The sequence below is a fragment of the Stomoxys calcitrans genome, chromosome 2 (assembly GCF_963082655.1).
Source record: "Stomoxys calcitrans chromosome 2, idStoCalc2.1, whole genome shotgun sequence".
Classification (NCBI taxonomy): Eukaryota; Metazoa; Arthropoda; class Insecta; order Diptera; family Muscidae; genus Stomoxys; species Stomoxys calcitrans.
The window spans coordinates 186,210,158-186,237,358 of record NC_081553.1 but is presented as its reverse complement, the minus strand read 5'-3'; the positions used below and the strand labels follow the sequence as shown (position 1 = coordinate 186,237,358).

The 27,201-nt window shown below is 38.9% G+C and overlaps 1 protein-coding gene across 4 annotated transcripts in view; it reads left to right on the top strand.

The window, feature by feature from the left end:
* LOC106090477 (inositol 1,4,5-trisphosphate receptor) overlaps positions 1 to 27,201 on the top strand; it is a 152,389-nt gene that overhangs the window by 93,681 nt on the left and 31,507 nt on the right. For all 4 annotated transcript variants that reach the window (XM_059361370.1, XM_059361369.1, XM_059361368.1 and 1 more), the window contains exons 3-8: positions 18,351 to 18,829; positions 19,706 to 19,826; positions 19,921 to 19,991; positions 20,118 to 20,233; positions 24,632 to 25,472; positions 25,538 to 26,745. In XM_059361370.1, coding sequence (XP_059217353.1) covers positions 19,726 to 19,826; positions 19,921 to 19,991; positions 20,118 to 20,233; positions 24,632 to 25,472; positions 25,538 to 26,745 — 2,337 coding nt within the window. In that variant the 5' untranslated portion in view covers positions 18,351 to 18,829; positions 19,706 to 19,725. The remainder of the gene's footprint in view (positions 1 to 18,350; positions 18,830 to 19,705; positions 19,827 to 19,920; positions 19,992 to 20,117; positions 20,234 to 24,631; positions 25,473 to 25,537; positions 26,746 to 27,201) is intronic.

Sequence of the window (27,201 nt, the reverse complement as noted above, 5' to 3'; positions counted from 1 at the left end):
TGATATCCAACAACTGTGCCAAGTGTGGTTCAAATCGGTTCATAACCTGATATAGCTGCCATATAAATCGATCTTGGGTCTTGACTTCTTGAGCCTCTAGAGGGCGCAATTCTTATCCGAATGGAATGGAATTTCGCACGACGTGTTTTGTTATGATATCCAACAACTGTGCCAAGTATGGTTGAAATGGGTCCATAACCTGATATAGCTGTCATATAAACAGATCTGGGGATTTGACTTCTTGAGCTTTTAGAGGGCGCAATTCCTATCCGATTTGGCTGAAATTTTGCATGACGTATTTTATTTTTACTTTCAACAACTGTCTCAAATAAGGTTCAAATCGGTTCATAACCTGATATAGCTGCCATATAAACCGATCTGGGATCTTGACTTCTTGACCCCTAGAGGTCGCAATTATTATCCGATTTGCCTGAAATTTTGTACGACGGATCCTCTCATGACCATCAACAAACGTGTTTATTATGGTCTGAATCGGTCTATAGCCCGATACAGATCCCATATAAATCGTTCTCTCTATTTTACTTCGTGAGCCCCAATGGGCCCAATTCTTATACGAATTGGCTGAAATTTTACACAGGTCTCCAACATATAATTTAATTGTGGTCCGAACCGGACCATATCTTGATATTGTTTTAATAGCAGAGCAACTCTTTTCTTATATCCTTTTTTGCCTAAGAAGAGATGCCGGGAAAAGAACTCGACAAATGCGATGGACATGGTGGAGGGTATATAAGATTCGGTCCGGCCGAACTTAGCACGCTTTTACTTGTTTTCCTCTCTCTCTCTCTCTCTTCCTAGAGCGGTCGTCATTTGTGGTAAATGTATTTAATGGGTGTATTAACCAAAGTCCCAGATGCCATCGCCCTGGCCACCCCCAACCAAAACCCAAACAATTACAACTTGTCTACATTGTCATTATTTGGGGTCAGATTTTCTTTTGTAATGATTTCTTTGGTTTTTTTTCTCTCTTTGCTGTGAATTTCAATAAAACAGTGACTTCGAATTCGTTATGTTTACTCTTCAGTACTTCCATATAAAAGCTAGTTTTTTGGATAAATTTTATTTTGGGCAGAATTCATTTTCTATGCAAATTAGAATTTTGAAATTTCACTTTGTTCCAAAGCGAGGTCAAACGTAAGAGGTGAACAATAAGACTTGTTCATTAATCTGCTGCGGCACTTAGTTAAATGACAAGGAACTGTAATGGGATCACTGTACTCTACTTGGTGTGTTTATATTGAGAAAAAATAATAACGACCGCTTTACATTTATAATGAGAACTCAGATTATTGTTGAGTTGGGTGGATAAACACTGTGTTGTCGTTATGAGCTTAACATTATTAATTGTCCATAAACAATACTGCATATTATCAGCAAATTCAAAATATTGTAGCTTTACAAAGTATAAAAGACTCAATTTAAATGTTTGAAATTACAGTTTAAGTAACTAAAACTTTTGAATGAACATATTAACTACAAAAGAAGAAAATGAAAATTTGTCCAGAAAAAAGAAGTTAAAACAAGTAAAAGCGTGCTAAGTTCGGCCGGACTGAATCTTATATACCCTCCACCATGGATCGCATTTGTCGAGTTCTTTTCCCGGTATCTCTTCTTAGGCAAAATAAAGGATATAAGAAAAGAGTTGCTCTGCTATTAGAGCGATATCACGATATGGTCCGGTTTGGACCACAATTAAATTATATGTTGGAGACCTGTGTAAAATGTCAGACAATTCGAATAAGAATTGCGCCCTTTGTGGGTTCAAGAAGTAAAATAGAGAGATCGATTGATATGGGAGCTGTATCGGGCTATAGACCGATTCAGACCATAATAAACACGTATGTTAATTGTCATGAGAGAATCCGTCGTACAAAATTTCAGGCAAACCGGATAATAATTGCGACCTCTAGAGGCTCAAGAAGTTAAGATCCCAGATCGGTTAATATGGCAGCTATATCAGGTTATGAACCGACTTGTACTTTATATGACATAGTTGTTGAAAGTAACAATAAAAAAAGTCTTGCGAAATTTCAACCAAATCGGATAGGAATTGCGCCCTCTAGAAGCTCAAGAAGTCAAGTCCCCAGATCCGTTTATATGACAGCTATATCAGGTTTTGAACCGATTTGAACCATATTTGGCACAGTTGTTGGATATCATAACAAAATACTATGTGCCAAAATTCATTCAAATTGGATAAGAATTACGCCCTCTAGAGGCTCAAGAAGTCAAGACCCAAGATCGGTTTATATGACAGCTATATAAGATTATGGACCGATTTGAACCATACTTGGCACAGTTGTTGGATATCGTAACAAAACACGTCGTGCAAAATTTCATTCCAATCGAATAAGAATTGCGCACTCTAGAGGCTCAAGAAGTCAAGTCCCCAGATGGCAGCTATATCAGGTCATGGACCGATTTGAACCATACTTGGCACAGTTGTTGGATATAATAACAAAACACGTCGTGCAAAATTTCATTCCAATCGGATAAGAATTGCGCACTCTAGAGGCTCAAGAAGTCAAGACCCAAGATCGGTTTATATGGCAGCTATATCAGGTCATGAACCGATTTGAACCATACTTGGCACAGTTGTTGGATATCATAACAAAACACGACGTGCCAAAATTCATACAAATCGGATAAGAATTGCGCTCTCTAGAGGCTCAAGAAGTCAAGACCCAAGATCGGTTTATATGACAGCTATATCAGGTTATAGACCGATTTGAACCATACTTGGCACAGTTGTTGAATATAATAACAAAACACGTCGTGCGAAATTTCATCCCAATCGGATAAGAATTGTGCACTCTAGAGGCTCGAGAAGTCAAGACCCAAGATCGGTTTATATGGCAGCTATATCAAAACATGGACCGATATGGCCCATTTACAATACCAACCGACCTACACTAATAAGAAGTATTTGTGCAAAATTTCAAGCGGCTAGCTTTACTCCTTCGGAAGTTAGCGTGCTTTCGACAGACAGACGGACGGACGGACAGACGGACGGCCATAGCTAGATCGACATAAAATGTCACGACGATCAAGAATATATATACTTAATGGGGTCTCAGACGAATATTTCGAGTAGTTACAATCAGAATGACGAAATTAGTATACCCCCCATTTTATGGTGGAGGGTATAAAAATACACTTTCTTAGGAAAATGGAACTAAAGCCTCACTTTCCTTCGGGAAAAAGTACTAAGCATCTCTTTTCCTAGGGAAAGGTTACTAAATCTACACTTTCTTCAGGGAAAGAGTACCAAAACTACCATTTCTTGAAATAAGTAGTACACAAACTACCTTTACCTTTACTTTGAAAAAAAGGTACTAAAACTACCTCTTCCTTAGAGAAAGTGTATTGAGCTACAAATGTGTATTGACAAAGAAATGATAGTAAAACAAATCTTTCGTCAGAGAAGGGTCCTAAAACTACTCATTCCTTAGCGAGAGGGAACTTAAACCGCCCATCCTTAGGAAAACAGTACAAAAACTAACCTTTCCTTCGAGATAGTGTACCAAAGCTATATTTTCTTTAAAGGAAATGTACCAAAACTATCCTTTCCTAAAAAAAGATTACTAAAACTAGACTTCCCTTTTAGAAAAGGTTACTAAAACTACACTTTCATTGGAGAAAGAGTACTAAAACTGAGCTTTGATTAGAGAAATGGTACTTAAACTAGCCTTTCCTTATAGAAAATGTATTAAAACTGGCCTAACCTTAGAAAAAAGGGTATTAAAACCAACCTTTTCTTCAAAAAGAGGGTAGTAAGCCTACCCTTTTATAAGAGAGAGGGTTCTCAAATCATCTATTTCTAAGGCAAATATACTTAAACTACCCCTTCCTTAGGGAAAGGGTGCTAAAACTACCCATTTCTTAGGAAAAGAGTACACATTCCTTAGGAAAAAGGGTATTAAAACTTCCCTTTCCTAAAGAGTACTAAAATGTCTCTTTCATTAGAAAAAGGGTACTAAAACTATAATTTTCTTAATAAAAAGTAATAAAAAAAGGGTGCTAAAACTATCCTTTCCTTAGACAAAGAGCACTAACACTACCCCTTCATTAAAAAAGGGTACTAAAACTAAAACCTACCACTTCCTTTAAGAAAGGGTACTAAAACTACAATTTCCATTTGGGAACCTACCCTCTGCTTTTGGGAAGGGTACTTAAACAACCATTTTCGTTGGCAAAGGTTACTAAAACTACCCTTTTTCTAAGTAAATTGTACTAAAACTACCCTTTTCTTAAGTAAAGGATACTAAAACTACCCTTTCCTCAGGAAATGGGTACTGCAACTGCACTCTGCTTCCTTACGCAAAAGGTACTAAAACTACCCTTCTCTTAGGGAAAGGGTGCAAACACTTGGGGAAAGGGTACTTTAACTACCCCATCCATTGGGCAATGGGTACCAAAACCTCCCTTTCCTTAGGGAAAGGGTGCTTAAACTACCATTTCCTTTGGGGACAGTACAAAAATTTCCCTTTCATTAGAAAATGGGTACAAAAATTACCCTTTCCTTTGGGAAAAGTACTAAAACTATCCTTTCCTTAGGCAAAGGGCACTGAAACTACCCTCTCCTTAGGGAAAGAGTACTAAAACTTAATTTTTTTTAGAAAAGGGTACTAAAACTACTCTTTTCTTTAGGAAAGGGTATTAAAACTGCCATTTCCCTTAGGAAATGGTACGAAAAAAAAACCATTCTCTTTTGGAAAGGTTTTGGAAAGGGTACTGAAACTACACTTTCCTTTGGGAAACGATACTAAACTACCCTTTCCTTAAGTAAAGGGTACTAAAATTACCTTACTTGTTGGAAAGTGTACTAAAACTACCCTTTCATGTTGGAAAGTTTACTAAAACTGCCCTTTCCTGCTGGAAAGTTTACTAAAACTACCCTTTCCTGCTGGAAAGGGTACTAAAACTGCGTTCTCCTTAGATAAAAGGTATTAAAACTACCCTTTCCCCAGAAAAAGTGTACTAAAACTACATTTTCCTTAGGATAAGGGTATTTAATTTATCAAACTATGTCAGTTACCTTTTTTTAGCGAAAGGGTTATATAACTACCCTTTCCTTAGCCAAACGATACTAAAACTATCCTTTTCCTAGCAAAAGGGTACTAAACCTACTCTTTCCTTTGCGTAAGTGTACTAAAATTACCTCTTCCTTAGGGAAACCCTTTCCCTTAAATTAAACTAAAACAGCGCTCTCCTTAGATAAAAGATATTAAAACTACCCTTTCCTTAGAGAAAGTGTACTAAAACTACATTTTCCTTAGGATTAGGTATTTAATATATTAAACTATTTCAGTTACCTTTTTTTAGCGAAAGGTTTATATAACTACCCTTTCCTTAGCGAAACGGTACTAAAACTACCCTTTTCCTAGCGAAAGGGAACTAAATCTACTCTATCCTTTGCGTAAGTGTACCAAAATTACCCTTTCCTTAGGGAAACCCTTTCTCTTAACTTAAACTACCCCCTCCTTAGGGAAAGCGTACTAAAACAATTTTAGTTACCTTTTTCTTAGAAAAAAAGATACTAAAAATAGCCTTTCCTTAGCGTTAGGGTAGTAAAATTAGCCTTTTCTTAGAGAAAGTGTACTAAAATTAGACTTTCCTTGGCGAAAGTGTACTAAATCTACCCTTTCCCTTTCGAAAGGGTACTAAAACTACCCTTTACTCAGCTAAAGGGGGCTAAAACTACCCTTTTCTTAGCGAAAGGATACCAAAACTACTCTTTCCTTTGCGTAAGTGTGCTAAAACTGCCCTTTCCTGCGGGAAAGAGTACTTAAACTACCCCTTGCTTAGCGAAAGAGTACTTAAACAATTTAAGTTAGCTTTTCCTTGAAAAAAGATACTAAAAATATCATTTCCTTTGAGTAAGGGTAGTAAAATTAGTATTTTTTAGCGAAAGGGTACTACAATTAGGATTTCTTTAGCGAAACGGTACTAAAACTACCCTTTCCTTAGCGTAGGGGTACTAACACTATCCTTGCCTTAGCGAACGGGTTCTAAAAATACACATTCCTTTGCGTAAGTGTACTTAAACTACCTCTTCCTAAGGGAAATGGTTCTAAAACTACCCATTCCTTCTTCTTAGAAAAAATGTACTAAACTAAGCCTTTCCTTAGCAAAGGAATACTAAAATTAGCCTTTCCTTTGCGAAAGTGTACTAAATCTACCATTTCCTTAGAGAAAGGGTCTAAAACTATCCTTTCCTTATGGAAATGGTACTAAATCTACGCTGTCCTTAGGTAAAGGGTAGAACTACTCTTTTCTAAGGGTACTAAAACTATCCTCCCTTGGATAAAGGGTACTAAAACTACTCTTTCCTGAGGGAAAGGGTACTAAACCTTTCCTTTCATAGGTACTATAACTACTCTTTTCTAGTGTAAAGGTACTTAAACTTTGTTTTCCGTAGGGAAAGGGTACTTAAACTACCCTTTTCTTGGGGTAAACGTACTAAACCACCCTTTCCTTATGGAAAGAGTACCTGGGGAAAGGGAACTAAAACCACCCTTTCCTTGGGAAGGAGTACTAAAACCACTCTTTCCTTGGAGGAGGGTACTAAAATCACCCTTTTATCGGAGAAAGAAGACTAAAACTACCCTTTCTTTGGGAAAACGGTACTTAAACTGTTTTTTATTTGGGGAACGGCTATTATAACAACCCTTTCTTTGGAGAAAGGATATTAATATCACACTTGGGTAAAGGGTACTAAACTACTTTTTCCTTAGGAAAAGGATGCTTAAGCTACTAGAATTACACTTCCCTTAGAGAAAAGGTACAAAAACTTCACTTTCCTTAGAGAAAGGGTTCTAAAACTATCCTTTTCTTAAAGGTATCATGTTAAATCTAGCCCTTTCTTAGAGAAAATGTACAACATCTTTACTAAAAAAATGGTTCCACAACATCCATTTACATTAAGAAAGGTTATTAAAACTATTCTTTCCTTGGGAAAAGGATAGTAAAACCACACTTTCCTTGGGGAAAGAGTACTAAAACCACCCTTTCCTTGGAGAAGGGTACTAAGATCAACATTTTCCAGGTGAAAAGGTACTAAAACTACACTTTCCTTGTGGAAAGGGTACTAAAACCAAACTTTTGTTGGGAAAAGAGTAGTAAAATCACCCTTTCCTTGGAGAATGGTTCTGAGATCAACCTTTTCCAGGTGAAAGGGTACTAAAACAGCCCTTTCCTTATAGATAGGATATTAAAGCCATCTTTTTCTTAGGGATAGGGTACTAAAACTACCCTTTCCGTAGGGAAAGGGTACAAAACCTAATAAAATTACATTTTCCATGGAGAAAGAGTACTAAAACTACCCTTTCCTTAGGGAGAGAGTACTAAAACTATCCTTTTCTTAATGAAAGGGTACCAAAACTAGCCGTTCCTCAGGGAAATGGTACTGAAACTACCCTTTCATTTATAAAAAGGTACCAAAGCTACCCTTTTCTTAGGAAAAAGATAATTTCCTCAGGGAAAGGTTACTAAAACTATACTTTCCTTAGGGAGAAGTTACTACAACTATCGTTTCCTTAGAGAAAGGGCACTAAAACTATCCTTTATTTAGGGAAAGAGTACCAAAACTTCCCTTCCCTTAGGGAAAGGGTACTAAAAGTACACTTTGCTAAGGGAAAAGGTACTAAAACTATCCTTTTAGTAGGGAAAGGATACTAAAACTAGCCTTTCCTTAGGGAAAGGGTACTAAAACTAGCCTTTCCCTTTCCTTAAGGAAAGGGTACTAAATCTACCCTTTCTCTATGTTAAAGGTACTAAAACCACCCTTCCCTTAGGTAAGTGTTACAAAATCTTTCCTCATTGGTGCAAATATTTCAAAATTTTTCCTGTTCTTCTGTCATATATTTCTGTTTTGTTAATTTCATCAATTCCAAAACCCCAAATAACTCGCTTCAAGACTTTTCCAAAGTTTTGCCATTTATGTATGTTTGGGGCCACTCACAATATTTCCATCACCACCAGCAATTGATGTGATTTTGCATTGCGATATCAAAGAATAACATAATTTTAATTATGGTACACAATGTGCCTATGGCAATTTGTATTGGATCGGTGTTTATATGCTGGTCTGCCTCTCACTTGCATGGCATAAGTTCACAATATTGTGGCCTCCCGTTTGAAGTTATTATCAAGATTGCAGGTATTGTAGCCATTGATGTTTGATAGCAAATAAATTATAGACTGTTAACGAAATGTTATAATTGTTTATTTAATAAATTTGAATCAATAAACCAACAGCATTTAAAATTGTTTTCCAATAACACTAAGCAACAACAAAAGGGAGTTGTGTTGATATAGATATGATTTTAGAGTTGATTGGGACAGAAGTATTACGTTTAAGTCAAAGTGGAGTTGAAACAAATTGGTAATGTACCAAAGAAAACGCTGTACATGGTAAGGCAACATTGTAGTGAAGCAATGTCAGATAATGTTGAAAACTAATAGTTATTGGGTTGCCTAAAAAGTAATTGCGGATTTTTTAAAAGAAAGTAAATTCATTTTTAAGAAAACTTAGAATGAACTTTAATCAAATATATAATTGCCATTTTGTTCGATAACCGTTTGCCATCTTTCTGGCAAATTTAGTATTCCACGCTCATAGAACTTCTGGCCTTTATCTGCAAAAAACTGAACCAAGTGCGATTTTATAGCCTCATCCTTGCCGAAAGTTTTACCATTTAAGGAGTTCTGCAAAGATCGAAATAAATGGTAGTCTGATGGTGCAAGGTCAGGGCTATATGGTGGATGCATCAAAAGTTCCCAGCCAAGCTCACTCAGTTTTTGGCGAGTGACCAAAGATGTGTGCGGTCTAGCGTTGTCCTGGTGGAATATGACACCTTTACGATTGACCAATTCTGGTCGCTTCTCCTTGATAGCTGTATTCAATTTGTCCAATTGTTGACAGTTAACATCCGAATTAATCGTTTGGTTCCTTGGAAGCAGCTCAAAATATACCACACCCTTCCAATCCCACCAAACAGACAGCATAACCTTCTTTTGGTGGATATCAGCCTTTGAAGTGGTTTGAGCTAGTTCACCATGCTTGGATCATGATCGTTTTCGACTAACGTTGTGGTAAACAATCCATTTTTCATCTCCAGTTATGATTCGTTTTAAAAACGGATCGAATTCATTGCGTTTAAGGTGCATATCATAAGCGTTGATTCGGTTTGTTAAATGAATTTCTTTCAATACATGTGGTACCCAGTCCAAGACTTTTTATGTGATAATGAACGGTTGATTTTGGTATATTTAACTTCTCTCCTATCTCACGCTCAGTTACATGACGATCAAATTCGATTAATGCTTTGATTTGGTTATCATCAACTTCATTTGGCCGACCTAAACGTGGCCCATCTTTAAGTGAAAAATCTCCAGAAAGGAATTTGCGAAACCAATTTTGACACTGTCTTCCTTTTAAGGCTTTATCACCATACACATCTCGTAACTTTTTAGCAACTTGCTCCGCGTTTTTTCTTTTACGGAAATAATAAAGTAAAATATGACGAAAATGCTCCTTTGTGGGCTCCATATTAAAATTGACGCCAAATAAACAAATGTAAACAAAATTTCGCACACTTTTTTTTCTAAAGCAAGCTAAAAGTAACAGCAGATAACTGACAGAAGAAAGAATGCAATTACAGAGTCACAAGCCGTTGAAAAAATTTGTCAACGCCGACTATATGAAAAATCCGCAATTACTTTTTGGGCAACCCAATATTATCACTTTTATATATAGTCCATCTTTATGGGAGTCAAGTATATCCATTATTCGACCGATTTCGCCATGTATGATAAATCCGGGAATCCAGCAGGATTCCTCAAAATTGCTGTCATTTTAAATATTTCACTACTCTGCCCATGACAAAAATCTCCTTCAACTTGTTTCTACATACGACAATTGCACTTCAGACTATTTCCTTCCTGCACATGACAAAAATCTCCTTCAGCTTGTTTCTCCATCCGACAATTGCACTTGAGTTTTTCCTAATACTTTCTCCAGATACGAGTACAAATATTCTTACTGGTGCCCAACTTCAGTTAAGAGAATATTAAGACCACAAGAAACCACTGAAGGCAATCCATGATAAATTTATGACTTCGTTATTTCTTATTGGTCTTTCTCTTACATTCTTAGTCTACTTCTTTACCTATGGTTGAAACTTCTACCAAGTCTCCAATTAGACTTACTCAGGAAAATGTATTGATTGCAAACCCTTTTTCTATTTAGCTATTAAAATTCCTTGGACGTCATATTTTGCTTTTGTCCTTGTCATGAATGATTAAATTTAGTGATAAGCAAGATTCCTAAATATTTCATTGAATTGGGGCAATGACAGTGTGTAAAGCGATAGGTAAATCGATAGAAGTGTTACACATTATTTTAAGTGCTTTATTAACTATTAAAGACATTTCACAAGGAACTTGTACTCAGAAATGCACAGCCTTGGTACCGAGGTGGGCCATACTCTATAGTGAAATGCATATGAATACCAAAGGATAGTGGCTTACATATATGAGTAGATTTGATTTAAAGTCTGAGTCTATAGATAATCATTAAAAATGGAAAACAAGTAAAAGCGAGCTAAGTTCGGCCGGGCCGAATCTTATATACCCTCCACCATGGATCGCATTTGTCGAGTTCTTTTCCCGGCATCTCTTCTTAGGCAAAAAGGGATATAAGAAAAGAGTTGCTCTGCAATTAAAACGATATCAAGATATGGTTCGGTTCGGACCACAATTAAATTATATGTTGGAGACCTGTGTAAAATTTCAGCCAATTCGTATAAGAATTGCGCCCTTTGTGGGTTCAAGAAGTAAAATAGAGAGATCGATTGATATGGGAGCTGTATCGGGCTATCCGTCGTACAAAATTTCAGGCAAATCGGATAATAATTGCGACCTCTAGAGGCTCAAGAAGTTAAGATCCCAGATCGATTAATATGGCAGCTATATATGGTTATGAACCGACTTGTACTTTATATGACATAGTTGTTGACAGTAACAATAAAAAACGTCTTGCGAAATTTCAGTCAAATCGGATAGGAATTGCGCCCTCTAGAAGCTCAAGAAGTCAAGTCCCCAGATCTGTTTATATGACAGCTATATCAGGTTTTGAACCGATTTGAACCATATTTGGCACAGTTGTTGGATATCATAACAAAATACTACGTGCCAAAATTCATTCAAATTGGATAAGAATTGCGCCCTCTAAAGGCTCAAGAAGTCAAGACCCAAGATCGGTTTATATGACAGCTATATAAGGTTATGGACCGATTTGAACCATACCTGGCACAGTTGTTGGATATCGCAACAAAATACGTCGTGCAAAATTTCATTCCAATCGGATAAGAATTGCGCACTCTAGTGGCTCAAGAAGTCAAGACCCCAGATCGGTTTATATGACAGCTATATCAGGTTGTAGACCGATTTGAACCATACTTGGCAAAGTTGTTGGATATAATAACAAAACACGTCGTGCAAAATTTCATTCCAATCGGATAAGAATTGCGCACTCTAGAGGCTCAAGAAGTCAAGACCCAAGATCGGATTATATGACAGCTATATCAGTTTATAAACCGATTTGAACCATACTCGGCACAGTTGTTGGATATCATAACAAAACACGTCATGCAAAATTTCATCCCAATCCGATAAGAATTGCGCACTCTAGAGGCTCGAGAAGTCAAGACCCAAGATCGGTTTATATGGCAGCTATATCAAAACATGGACCGATATGGCCCATTTATAATACCAACCGACCTACACTAATAAGAAGTATTTGTGCAAAATTTCAAGCGGCTAGCTATACTCCTTCGGAAGTTAGCGTGCTTTCGACAGACGGACAGACGGACGGACAGACGGACGGACAGACGGACGGACATGGCTAGATCGACATAAAATGTCACGACGATCAAGAATATATATACTTTATAGGGTCTCAGACGAATATTTCGAGTAGTTACAATCAGAATGACGAAATTAGTATACCCCCCATCTTATGGTGGAGGGTATAAAAACAAGTAATGAAAGGCAAGAGTCGGGCGGTACAGACTATGTATGGGCAATACCACTATATGGACGATATATTTAATTCTGTACCGATTTTGGCGGACTTCGCCAAATGTTTTCACATAAGTAATAAGAGAATACGTACCAAATTTCGAGCTTATCTGTTCAAAATTGTAATAATTGGCGCTCTAGTATATATTGGGGCTTTAGTATAAATAAGGCAATACATTTAAATATTAAAATTTTGATCTATTGAAAAATTACCACATTATGGCAATATTACTAAAAATCGGGTGAATCTGAACCGATTTCAACCAAAATCTATAGAAGAAGCCATGAAATAAGACATTGTACAAAATTTGGGAGTATTGGTTGATAAAGGGTTCTTGAATTGAAAATCGGGCAATAAATACATAGGGAGCTATATTCTAGTCAGAACCGATTGCGACCAAAGTCCAGACATATTGCGGAAGTTGTAAAGAAAGCGTGGTGCAAAATTTTGATAAATGCACTTGCAAAGGCCGTAAAATGCAAATCTGGCGATACATGTATATGAGTGTCATATCCAAATACGAACCGATATCTATGAAATTCAACAGTTATATCAAGAGCCACAGTTGTGTCGAGATTCACCGCACTCCAATTCCTCTCGTTCTCTAGCATTCTCTGGACTATCGTTACAGTTGAAAATTCACCAATCACTTCTTTCAACTTCATGCATCTGTGACCCAACTCTCGCAGTGGAATTAGGTATGTTCTATGTCGTCTGCAAATTCTTGCGCCTCATAAATGCACCCATTTTCCACGGACTCATGTAAATACCGGACTTTTGCAATAATGATGTTGATCGAAGGCTTATCATTAAAGAATTTATGGTGAAGGAACCCTTAAGGAGCTTCAAACCATTTACATCACTCGGACCTGATGGAATACTTCCGACGTTACTACAGAAGGAGGCAGACTAAGACCCCACCTGACTAATATTTTCACAGCGTGCCTGGGACTTGCATGTATTCCGAAAGCCTGGCAGGAGACAAGTGTGGTATTTATACTTAAGCCCGGCAAGGAAAGTTATACGACACCAAAGGCCTACAGACCTGTAAGCCTTACGTCTTTTCTACTCAAAATCATGGAACGTATTGTGGATACCATGAAAAAAAGTAGGACATCCAGCGAACTGCTCAAATGCAAACAGCATGCCTATGTCAAGGGAAGGTCGGCGGAGACTGCCCTGCACGAGGTTGTGCATAAAAAAGGAAGAATCCTTCGATACCAAGATGTACACACTGGCGGTATACCTTGACTTTGAGGGGACTTTTAACAATGTGCGGACCGACAAACTAATACAATCCTTAGACGAGTACAAGTGGATAAATTGCGGGATATTAATCCGCCCCATGCCACTATGGACATACACCGAGCCAGTAATCTAAATACTAACAAGTAAAAGCGTGCTAAGTTCGGCCGGGCCGAATCTTATATACCCTCCACCATGGATTGCATTTGTCGAGTTCTTTTCCCGGCATCTCTTCTTAGGCAAAAAAGGATATAAGAAAAGAGTTACTCTGCTATTAAAACGATATCAAGATATGGTCCGGTTCGGACCACAATTAAATTATATGTTGGAGGCCTGTGTAAAATTTCAGCCAATTCATTTAAGAATTGCGCCCATTGGGGCTCACGAAGTAAAATAGAGAGAACGATTTATATGGGATCTGTATCGGGCTATAGACCGATTCAGACCATAATAAACACGTTTGTTGATGGTCATGAGAGGATCTATCGTACAAAATTTCAGGCATATCGGATAATAATTGCGACCTCTAGGGGTCAAGAAGTCAAGATCCCAGATGGGTTTATATGGCAGCTATATCAGGTTATGAACCGATTTGAACCTTATTTGATACAGTTGTTGAAAATAAAAATAAAATACGTCATGCAAAATTTCAGCCAAATCGGATAGGAATTGCGGCCTCTAGAAGCTCAAGAAGTCAAATCCCCAGATCTGTTTATATGACAGCTATGTAAGGTTATGGACCGATTTGAACCATACTTGGCACAGTTGTTGGATATCATGACGAAATACTTCGTGCAAAAACTCATTCAAATCGGATAAGAATTGTGCCCTCTAGAGGCTCAAGAAGTCAAGACCCAAGATCGGTTTATATGGCAGCTATATCAGGTTATGGACCAATTTAAACCATACTTGGGACAGTTGTTGGATATAATAACAAAACACGTCGTGCAAAATTTCATTTCAATCGGATAAGAATTGCGCACTCTAGAGGCTCAAGAAGTCAAGACCCAAGATCGGTTAAATGGCAGCTATATCAAAACATGGACCGATATGGCCCATTTACAATACGAACCGACCTACACTAATAAGAAGTATTTGTGCAAAATTTCAAGCGGCTAGCTTTACTCCTTCGGAAGTTAGCGTGCTTTCGACAGACAGACGGACGGACGGACGGACATGGCTAGATCGACATAAAATTTCACGACGATCAAGAATATATATACTTTATGGGGTCTCAGACGAATATTTCGAGTAGTTACAATCAGAATGACGAAATTAGTATACCCCCCTTCTTATGGTGGAGGGTATAAAAAGCAACCTCGAAAGAAAAATCTATATTACGAATTCCATATTATTCACAACACGATCACGATCTGGGCCTCCCCATAGGATTTTCGCCGTCCCAACTACCGTTACGCTATTCCACAGGGTTAAATGCGAATTCTTCGCCCACGCCCCTAACTGGGACTGCATCGACCCGAAAGGCTCGACTACATCGACAGCTCTCTGGCCTTCACTGCCAAATCGTCTGCCCTTTCATTTCCCCTTACTCCGTTATGGGCCGGCACCCAAACGATGCGCATTGTATCATCCCCAGAGAAGGCATCAATCTCCTTCTTACACTCCAAGACTGTTCATGACCTTACCGTCCTGATTGTTATTGTCCTTATGGCAATTTTACTGTCCGTAAAGATGTTCACACTTTATGTCTTTGCGTTAACACCACATCACCTTACACATTCCGTGATCGCCCGGATCTCCGTCTGCAGGACCGTATTATGGTCAGGAAGTCTAAAACAGATCTCAGCCCTTAGGTTTTCAATGTAGACCCCCAGGCCCACTCTGTCCTCTAGCTTCTATCCATCCGAGTAACATGATCTTCCAGATGGCAATACTATGGTTCCGTCAGTCCAAGACTTTGCCGCTGGCAGCAGTGCCTCACACTCGACTTCAAGTGTCGTCTCAGGTTTTCGAACAAAAACCTCTTTCCTTCCTTCCAGGTTTCCTTTCGTCGCCTCAATTATACCACGATGGTATGAGCTGCTCCCATACTCAATACTTTCTTCCATCGCCTGACACTAAAGCTGTATGTCTATGAGTTGGATATCTAGTATAGTCTCCAGTGCCCTAGTGGGCGTGGTCCTCATCGCTCCACCAACATGTTCTTTGAACATGTTGTATGGTCCTTTTCTTAATAGCAGTCCACCAAACTACTGAGACGTAAGCAAGTATTGGTCTAATCACGCTCCTGTAGAGCCATTGGACTATCCTCGGATTTAGGCTCCATTTCGAGCCTACGGCCTGTCTACAGTGCCCAACATCTGTGAGCCTTCTCAGTACGCTTCTGAATATGACACTTCCAATTAAGTTTCCTTCCCAAGATCAATCCTAAGTATTTGAATTTGTCAGATATCGAAATCGTTTTATAGTGGAGACGTGGTGTGTCAAATTGGCCCTCCTTCGTCTTTCTCGTGAACAGGCACATTGCAGTCTTCTCTGGGTTAACATTGAAACCCCTAGGTTTAGCCCAGTCATATGCCATATGCAAGACCCTTTCAGCCTTTCTGCTTAGCTGGTTCCGATCCTTACCTTTAAAAAGTATTATAATATTGTCTGCAAAGCAGATGGGTTCAAATCCCTCCTCAGTCAGCATTCGTAATTGGTTATTTATGGTGGTCACCCAAAGGAGTAGCAATAAAATGCTCCCCTGTGGTGTGCCCTGTGCCACTTTTCCCCTTATATATATATGTCATTGGACCAGCAAATTTATCCAGTCTCTAAGGATCCGGTCCACCCGGTACTGGTCTAAGGATTGGATCAATGTGTCGGTCCGCACATTGTTAAACGCACCCCCGATGTCAATGCAAACCTCCAATGAGTACGCCTTGCCAACGAAAGATTCTTCTATTTTATGCACAACCTCGTGCAGGGCAGTCTCCACCGATCTTCAATTGATATAGGCATGCTGTTTGTATTTGAGCAGTTCGCTGGTTGTCCTACTATTTATCATTGTAAAGACTATAGTAGATCCCAAATCAGAACAGAATATCGTCTTAGAGGGGCTTAAGAAGTAAAATGTGGAGATCGGTTTGCATGGTAACTATATCAGGTTATGGACCGATTTAGACCATATTTGGCACGTATATTAGAGAATATAGAGAGAATTCAAAATTTCACATTAATCGGATAATAATTACGCGCTATAGAGGCTCAAGGAGTAAAATCTGGTGGAAAGTTTGTTTGACGTCATTGGAGAAGTCATTGTGCAAAATTTCAGCAAAATCGGATAAGAATTACGCCCTCTAGAGGCTCAAGAAGTCAAATCGGAAGATCTTTTTATATGGGAGCTATATCAGATTTTAGACCTATTCAAAGCATACTTTGTACGACCATTAAATTTCATAGAAGACGTCGTAGTACTAAATTTTAGCCAAATCCGATAATAAATCGGGAGGTCGGTTTTTATGACGATATATCAGGTTTTGGGCCGATTCGGGTCATACTTGGCACGTAAGTTGAAAGTCATTTGGGGAATTCATTGTCCAAAAGTTCAGCAAAATCGGATAAGAATTGCGCCCTCTAGAGGCTCAAGAAATAAAATCTGGATATCGGCTTATATGGGAGCTACATCAGGTTTTAATCCGATTTGGGCCATACTTGGTACGTCCTTTAATACTTGGTACATCCAAAGAAGACGTCGTAGTACAAAATTTTAGCCAAATCCATTAAGAATTGCGCCCTCTAGAGCCATAAGAAGTCAAATCGGGAGGTCGGTTTTTATGGGAGCTGTATCAGGTTTTGTGGCCGATTTGAACCATACTTGGCACGTAAGTTGGAGGTCATTGGAGAAGTCATTGTACAAAATTTCAACAGACTCGGATAAGAATTGGGCCCTATAGAGGCTCAAAAAGTAAAATTTGTAGATCGGATATAGGGCTCATTTAAAATCCCAACCGACCTACACTACTACTAAATTTCCCATGAATATTCCATTAAGGAACAGGGGATACTTCTCTCATATCAATTAGTTCAGTCCGATTAAGTATAAGCTCAATGATAAGGGGCTTACTTTTTTATGCCGAGTCTGAACGGCGCGCCGCATAGCGACACCACTTGGTAAGAAGTTTTAACATGGTAGGATGTCTTACAAATGTAGCCAGCATTAGTAAGAGGATAACCACCGCTGAAATTTGTTCTGGTATTCATGCCAGGATTTAAACCCAGGCGTTTAGCGCCATAGGCAGACATGCTATCCTCTGAGCCACGTTGGCCTCCGACCTACACAAACAGGAACAAATTTCAAGCGCCTGGCTTTACTCCTTCGAAAACTTGCGTGCTTCCACAGATAGACAGACAGACAGACGGACGGACGGACATGTCTAGATCGACTTAAAACGTCAAGACGGTTGAGTATATATATACTTTATGGGGTCTTAGATCAATATTTCGAGGTGTTACAAACGGAATAGCGAAGTAAGTATACCCCCATCCTATGGAGGAGGGTATAATAAAACTAATTAAATCATCTTTATTTAAAAGTTTTGGTTGTTTGGGTCGTTATAATTGCTAAAATCCTTCGAATAAGGAAAAATCTTAAATTTTGGGCCAACTTTTTGTCAGTGAATGGCTTTCAAAGTTGGATGATAGCAATACGGGGGCCGCAAACACTTAAGGGTGTAGCGAAAGCACACCGGGCAAGGCAAGTTTTGTTAGGCTGATAGTAAAATCACTCCAAAAAATAGATTTGTGTGGTCATATCATCTTCATATGGTCTTGCTAGCCTCTACACCTCGTTTGCCTTCATGTTCTTCTTTACAAAACAATGTTCTTACATACCCAGTGCCTAATGTAACCTACACCTGTGACAACAAAATGACTACTATACACTCACCCACGACACACTGCTCAAGGAAGGAATGTTCTTTTAAACATCAACAGCAAGCTAAAAAAAAGAATGGTGAATAATTTACCCCCTTTGTTTCCATTTTTATCGTTACAGAGCTAAAAGACACACTAAAAAAAGACCATAACCACCACCCCAAACAACCACCAACGGCGGGCCAAGAGTTAGTAAAGGCCAACACAAAGGAGAACCTGAGGAACTAAGAACCAACATTGTTATGCCTCCCATGTGTTGAAATCCAAAGCAAACAACAACAACAAATTGACGATAAGAAAGAAAAGGCCAAACAACACAGTGCAACAGTTTGCTCCAAGCTGTAGGGCAAAGGAAACACCTCCTCAACCAGACCACCACCATTAAAACGTTCTTCGTTATCCACCTCATAATTGTTGTTGCCATCGGCTTCGACGTCGAAACCATCATTATCATCGTCCTATGCGCTTCTGTTTGGCGGCTTTCGTTTACTAAGTCCAAGTTTGTCGTCGCATGTTTAAGAATAACCACTTGGGCGCTTAAACCCCTTCATCACATGTATGGGCACTTGTAGAAAAAGACATCATATGCAGTGTGCTTAGGTAAGAAGAACAAGCAGCTAAGGCAAAATACACTCAGAGAAAAATAGCAAGGATATGAAAGTACCGTACATTAATTATTGCAATTTAATGCAGACATTTATTGGGTTGCCTAAAAAGTAATTGCGGATTTTTTAAAAGAAAGTAAATGCATTTTTAATAAAACTTAGAATGAACTTTAATCAAATATACTTTTTTTACACTTTTTTTCTAAAGCAAGCTAAAAGTAACAGCTGATAACTTACAGAAGAAAGAATGCAATTACAGAGTCACAAGCCGTTGAAAAAATTTGTCAACGCCGACTATATGAAAAATCCGCAATTACTTTTTGGGCAACCCAATATTTTCTTTCTTGTATATAAAACGAGTCAAAGTTTGTTTGTTTGTATGTTCGGTATAGACTTAAGAACTGCTTAACAAATTTTCCTGAAATTTCCGCACACAATGTAAAGTTTAGCCCTACTGGTGGTGTCCGCAGAAGTGAAGGGAATACACCCTCACCCTTACCATTATTTTAGAAAATAACGGGTCTCGCAGAAGGGTGCAAAAATGTTGACTATGCCAAGCCAATAACCATGATTAAGAAAAACACAGCAACCTAGAGGTATCTGCCCACTCCAAAAATCCAGTCTAAAGGATGTGTTTAGCGCTAGAGACAATATAGATATCGAATGGCTCACCCAAAGGTTACTCATTGCCTTTCAAGTCATTGAAGACTCCCGGGATAAAAATCTCATTTTCAGTATTTTTTTTTTTAACTTTTTTCTCCGAGTGTATTTTCTTAGCTTTTGTATGAGCTTCTATATTAACTTAAAGCTATCGTTCTGTATGTCTTTTTATTTCCTCTTTTCCATTCCAATTTGGTCTCTGGCGGAGAAGATAGCAGCACGGCCTCAACAATGGGTGACAATATAATTGGTTCAGCCAGCTTTTTGCATTTGGGTGATATTGTATCACTCTTTGCCGAAGGCAGTGTTTGTGGCTTTCTCAGTACTCTTGGGTAAGTTGCAAACATTTTCAACTATACAAAATTAATTGCATATCAGATTTTTGATTTTTATGGTCTTGTCTTTGTTGTTGTTGTTTCTTTTTAGTTTGGTTGATGATCGTACGGTGGTATGTCCTGAGGCTGGTGATTTAAATTTTCCTCCCAAAAAGTTTCGTGGTAAGTTGAGATGCATGAATGATTAGCATCGTTAACACGCCCCTGCTAATAGCCTGTTTGTTTTTTTCTTGTATGCTTCTCTCTCTCTCTCTCTCTCTCTCTCTCTCTTTCTACCTCAAATTACAGATTGTCTGATAAAAGTATGTCCCATGAATCGATATTCGGCTCAGAAGCAATTCTGGAAAGCCGCCAAACAATCAGCCAGCTCAAATACAGATACAAATTTATTGAAGAGATTGCATGTAAGTATTGCTTTAAATTGTGATTATAGCCACTGTGAATGGTTTAAATGGTTCACCTTTATAACTTGGTATAATTCAGCCTTTTGGCTTACAGTTCAATTCTTCAAAGAGAAGTTGTGTTTATTGAACGGTAGCATATTATTGTTTGGCCCAATGATAAGGGGGAAGCCACCGTAGCGCAGAGGTTAGCATGTCCGCCTATGACGCTGAACGCTTGGGTTCGAATACTGACAGGAACATCAGAAAATGTTTCAATGGTGGTTATCCCCTCCTAAAGCTGGCGACATTTGTGTGGTACTTTGCCATGTAAAAACTTCTCCCCAAAGAGTTGTCACTGGCGGCATGCCGTTCGAACTCGGGTATAAAAAGGAGGTCCCTTATCATTGAGCTTAAAATTGAATCGGACAGCACTTATTGAATTGTGAGAAGTTTTCCCCAGTTCCTTTATGGAATGTTCATGGGCATATTTGCATAAGGGGCAAAAAGCAACAACTCTTTCTAAGAAGTTTTAAAAGGCAGAAATGATGGTAAATGTAAATATAATTGTAGTTGAAATGCTAGAATTTTAATACAGACTCACATCATCTTAGGCAGAGTTAATTGCCAGTGTTCCAATATGGTTTTGTTAGTTTGCTGAAAACAACTTTTCCGAATAGGCCATACTATAAGAGACATATAGCAGTGTCAGAATGGCGTTTCTCAAAGCAAAACCTCTTAGTAAAGAAGTTCTGTAAGACTGAAATGCTCGTAAATGTTGCACTGTAGTATAAAATCGAATAAACCTAGAAAAAATTTTGTCATTTGAGAACGGGTAGAGATATCTCTTTGAAATGTTGAATGGCTAAAACTACTCTTTTCCAAAAGGAAGGGTAATAAAACTACACTTTCCATAAGCAAAAGGTAGTAAAACTAAACTTTCCTCAAGGAAAGAATAATAAAATTACTCTCTAAGGAAATGGTACTAAAACATCCCTTTATCAAAGGAAAAATCACTAAAACTACTTTTTCCCTAAGGAAAGGGTACCAAAATTACCTTTCTCTTAGGAAAGGGTACCAAAACTACCCTTTCCCTAAGGAAAGGGTCCCAAACTACACTTTCCCTAAGGAAAGGGTACCAAAATTACCCTTTCCCTGAGGCAAAACTACCATTTTCGTAAGTAAAGGGTACTAAAACTACACGTTCCTTAAGAAAAGGGTACTAAAACTACCCATTACTTAAGGAAAGGGTACTACAACTACCCTTTCGCTAAGGAAAGATTACTAAAACTACCCTTTCTCTGAGAAAAGTGTGCTGAAACTACCCTTTCCTTAAGAAGAAAAACTACCCTCTTCCTAAGAAAAGGTTACTATAACTCCTCTTAGGGATAGCCCTAAGGAAAGGGTACTAAAACTACCTTTTGCCCAAGGAGAGGGTACTAAAAGTACCCTTTTCCTAAGGAAATATTACAAAAACTACCCTATCCCTAAGGAAATATTACTAAAACTACCCTATCCCTGAGGAAAGGTACTAAAACTAAGAAGAGGGTACTAAAACTACCGTTTCCCTGAGAAAATTGTGTTGAAACTACTCTTTCCTTAAGAAGAGGGTACTAAAACTGTCCTTTTCCTGAGAAAATTGTGCTGAAACTACTCTTTCCTTAATAAGAGGGTACTAAAACTACCCTCTTCTTAAGAAAAGGGTACTATAGCTCCTTTTGCCCAAGGAAGGGTACTAAAACTACCCTTTTCCAAAGGAAAGGGTACTAAAACTACTCTTTCCTTAAGAGAAGGGTAACCGTTACCTAAGGAAAGGGAACAAAAACTACCCTTACTCTAAGGAAAGGGTACTAAAACTACCGTTTCTCTGAGGAAAGCGTACTAAAACTACCCTTTCCCAGAGAAAGGTCACTAAAACTACCCTTTTCCTAAGCAAAGGGTACTGAAACTACACTTTTCCTAAGGAAAGGGTACTAAAACTATTCTCTTTCTAAGAAAAGGGTACTAAAACTACCCTTTCCCTGAGAAAATTGTGCTGAAACTACTCTTTCCTTAAGAAAAGGGTACTAAAACTGCCCTTTCCCTGGGAAAGTTGTGCTGAAACTACTCTTTTCTTAATAAGAGGCTACTAAAACTACCCTCTTCCTAAGAAAAGGGTACTATAACTCCCTATGCCCAAGGTAGGATACTAAAACTACCCTTGCCCTAAGGAAAGGGCACTAAAACTACCCTCTTCCTAAGCAAAGGGTACTGAAACTACCCTTTTCCTAAGGAAAGGGTACTAAAACTATCCTCTTCCTAAGAAAAGGGTACTAAAACTACCTTTTCCCTTAGAAAAGGGTACTAAAACTACCCTTTTTGTAAGAAAAGGGTACTAAAACTACATTTTCCCTAAGGAAAGGATACTAAAACTACCCTTCCTCTAAGGAAAGGGTACTAAGACTACGGTTTCTCTAAGGAAAGCGTACTAAAACTACCCCTTCCCAAGGGAAAGGGTGCTAAACTACCCCTTTCCCAAAAAGGGGGTACTAAAACTACCCATTTCTTAAGAAAAGAGTTCTAAAACTGCCCTTTAACTAAGGAAAGGCTACTTAAACTACATTTTGCTCAAGTAAAGGGTACTAAAACTACCCTTTAAAGAAAGGGTACTAAAACTTCTCTTTCCCTGGGGAAAGTTTACTAAAACTAACTTTTCCCTTAGGAAATGGCATTAAAACTATCTCTTTCCTAAGAGCAAGGTACTTAGAGTATCCGCTTCCTAAGAACAGGTTACTAAAACTACCCTTTCCCTAAAGAGAGGGTACTAAATCTACCCTTTCCCTAAGGAAAGGGCAGGGTTCTAAAGCTTTCGTTTCTCTAAGCAAAGAATACTGAAACAACCCTTTCTCTAAAGAAATGATACTAAAACTACAAACAAACACAGTCATTTTCCTAAAGAAATGTGTATTTAAACTACCATTATCCTAAGAAGAGAGTACGAGACTGCAATTTCCCTAAAGAAAAGGTACTCAATCTACCTTTTCCACAAGGAAATTATACTAAAACTACCCTCCTCTGATAACCTTACCCATGGGTCAAAGAAGATGCCTACATTTTCTAAAGATCATCGATATCATCACAAGGCCCAACGTCAGTGCCTTTAGCACGTCCAGACTGTTCACGGATAAGGTGATATTCTTATCGGACAGCGGCACCTTCATCAGGACCGTCTAAGATTTTTCAGGATCGCAAAGACCTTCGTCTGCCGCCATTTCCTAGGAACTCAATGAAGGATCTAGCAAATGTGTCCCTCTTAACCCATAACCCCTTACTGCTCAGAACCGGACCACACATACCTAGGTGAGAATCGGCCTATCTCCCCTTAACATAAAGTGCACCGCCCCTGGGCTAAATCCCCGACTTCTACCTATCGTATTGGGATTGGAGGACGCCCAACGTTTGCCAGGTTCTCACTCGCTCAGCCTTATATATACTTTATATGTAAAACATGGCTTTAATCAACAGGAAGCAACTACTTAGAGCCTTATGCTACAACAGACATCTATTGGTCAGAATCGGCTGCATCACCGCCATAAACATACAGTTAACTGTTGCCGGCCTAAGCCTCCAAATTCTACCTTTTTAGTTGCAGTAGGAATAAGGCTTGTTCAGTCCCCCTTTCAATTTAAATTTTCAATTTCTGGCTAAAAATCATGGCTTTATTTTAATTGCTGAGAGAGCATCAGTCCCATTCTAAGCAGGGCAGATCTTTATGGTAAGACCTCTGACCTTCGCCTATCCAAACAACTTTCTCAATGCTCCCTAAAAAAAGCTCCTAAGTAGTAAGGAAAAAGCGACCATGATGGATAGTCAACATCAAGGCAGAAAAACAGTTGTCTACGCCATTACCGTAGATGCATGCAAAGTTAACCCTACCAAGAGGCGTTCCTTAGGCATCTAGCTCAAGTTCTTTAAAAACATCGACAAGAAGTCTGTATAGTTAAAACAGAAACTTTCGATTGCGAACTTTGATTGTTCATCAGTCGTATGTGGTATTTTGGAGATAAGAAGTTCACGCCCCCTAAAGAGTGGAAGTCTTTCCAATTTTGAGTGACATCTCAGGCACTAGCTATTGCTAGTGGTATTTGTGAGTATTTCAGACATGTAAATGTTCTCTTCTATAAAGATTCGCTCTCCTCAACACAGCGCCCAAAATTTAAATCTTTGGACAAAAAGTACATATATTTAGTTGTAGTAGGATTTTTTTTAGTTATGTAAAAGAGTTATGTAAGATAAGGACCAAGGCTGTCCTTTTAGCCTCAAGACATGGATGTAAGCCCTCTTTTCATATGACGATTTATATTATGGATAGTTCAATTCGTTTCTTCCCACACTAAAAAATATTGAATCCCAAACCTTACATTGTCTCTTTTTTTTCTACAGCATGCCGCCGAAATTGAGAAGAAACAAAATGAGACGGAAAACAAAAAACTCCTGGGCACCTCCATACAATATGGCAATGTGGTGCAATTGCTGCATCTAAAATCCAACAAATATTTGACTGTGAACAAACGTCTTCCCTCGTTGTTGGAGAAAAATGCCATGCGTGTGTATCTGGATGCCAATGGCAATGAGGGTTCATGGTTTTACATCATGCCCTTCTATAAGCTGCGATCCAGCGGTGACAATGTGGTGGTGGGCGATAAAGTCATACTCAATCCTGTCAATGCAGATCAACAAAATCTCCATGTAGCCTCCAATTATGAGTTGCCCGATAATCCAGGATGCAAGGAGGTGAATGTCTTAAACTCCTCCACTTCGTGGAAGATAACGCTGTTCATGGAACACAAAGAGAATCAGGATCACATATTGAAAGGAGGAGATGTGGTGCGTTTGTTTCATGCAGAGCAAGAGAAATTCTTGACCATGGATGAGTACAAGAAACAGCAGCATGTTTTCCTAAGGACTACAGGCAGGACCAGTGCCACAGCGGCCACTTCTAGTAAAGCTTTGTGGGAGATAGAAGTAGTACAGCATGATTCTTGCCGAGGTGGAGCCGGTCATTGGAATTCCTTGTATCGTTTTAAACACTTGGCCACCGGCTACTATCTGGCAGCAGAGCTGGACTCTGAAAATGGTGGCGGCGGCTTGAGCAGCAATCTTCCCACCAATATTAGCCAACTACAGCAGCAACAACAAATGCATCAGACTCCCACGCAGCTGTTGAATTTAAGTGCAGAGAACACCAAGGATTCGGGTATAAGCTGCAATTCCACTATGATAGGTGAGTGAGAAGTGTAGTACAAGTTTTTTAAACCCCTTTAACATTTTTGGTTTATTTTTTTCAAGAAAAAGGCAAGTTAGAACATTACCGCTTGGTCTCTGTTCCCTTTTCCACCGATATTGCCACTGTCTTCGAACTGGATCCCACTACCATGGCACGCGCCGATAGTTTAGTACCCCAATCGAGCTATGTGCGTTTGCGCCATTTGTGCTCCAATACCTGGGTACATGCCACCTCCATACCCATTGACATAGATGATGACAAGCCGGTTATGTCCAAGGTCTGCTGTTCACCCATTAAGGAGGACAAAGAGGCTTTCGCCCTCATTCCTGTGTCTCCTGTTGAAGTCAGAGATTTGGATTTTGCCAATGATGCCTGCAAGGTCTTGGCAACTGTCACCGCCAAATTAGATAACGGCAGCATATCCATAAATGAGAGAAAGTCCTTGATATCCCTGCTGCAGGATATTGTCTACTTCATAGCGGGCATGGAGAATGAGCAAAATAAGACTAAAGCCTTGGAATTGACCATAAAAAATCCCAATAGGGATCGACAAAAGTTGCTAAGAGAGCAATACATATTGAAACAACTCTTTAAAATACTGCAAGGACCCTTTCAAGATCATCCTGGTGGAGATGGTCCCTTCCTTAGGCTGGATGAGCTAAGTGATCCCAAAAATAGCCCCTACAAGAATATATTCCGCCTGTGTTATCGCATTCTCAGACTATCACAACAGGATTATCGCAAGAATCAGGAGTATATAGCCAAACATTTTGGCCTTATGCAAAAGCAAATTGGCTATGACATACTGGCCGAGGATACCATCACTGCTTTGCTGCACAACAATAGAAAACTGCTGGAGAAACACATCACCGCTGCTGAAATAGAAACTTTTGTGGGTTTGGTTCGTAAGAATATGCATAATTGGGATTCCCGCTTTTTGGATTATCTCTCGGATTTATGTGTCTCCAATCGTAAAGCCATAGCCGTTACCCAGGAATTGATTTGCAAAAGTGTTTTGAGTACCAAAAATTCTGATATTCTCATAGACACCGAGGTGAAGATTGTAAAGACCAACAAGAATGGCTCCTACCAGCAGCAGGTGGAGACAGTCAAGCCGCTGTCACCTCTAACGGAGGTAATTGATGATGATGACAAATCCGATTCGATTTCCACCAAAACCGACAGCACTTGGGATTGGGCCAGCTTGGAGGGTGATAGCAGCAGTGATATTGTGAAATACGAAATACATCTCAAATGGAAGGGACTCAAGGTAAGTCAAGTGATACTTGTTATACCCACCACCGAAGGATAGGGGTATATTCATTTTGTCATTCCGTTTGCAACACATCGAAATATCCATTTCCGACCCTATAAAGTATATATATTCTTGATCAGCGTAAAAATCTAAGACGATCTAGCCATGTCCGTCCGTCTGTCCGTATGTCTGTTGAAATCACGCTACAGTCTTTAAAAATAGAGATATTGAGCTGAAATTTTGCACAGATTCTTTTTTGTCCATAAGCAGGTTAAGTTCGAAGATGGGCTATATCGGACTATATCTTGATATAGGCCCCAAATAGACCGATCCGCCGATTTAGGGTCTTAGGCTCATAAAAGCCACATTTATTATCCGATTTTGTTGAAATTTGGGACAGTGAGTTGTGTTAGGCCCTTCGACATCCTTTGTCAATTTGGCTCAGATCGGTCCAGATTTGGATATAGCTGC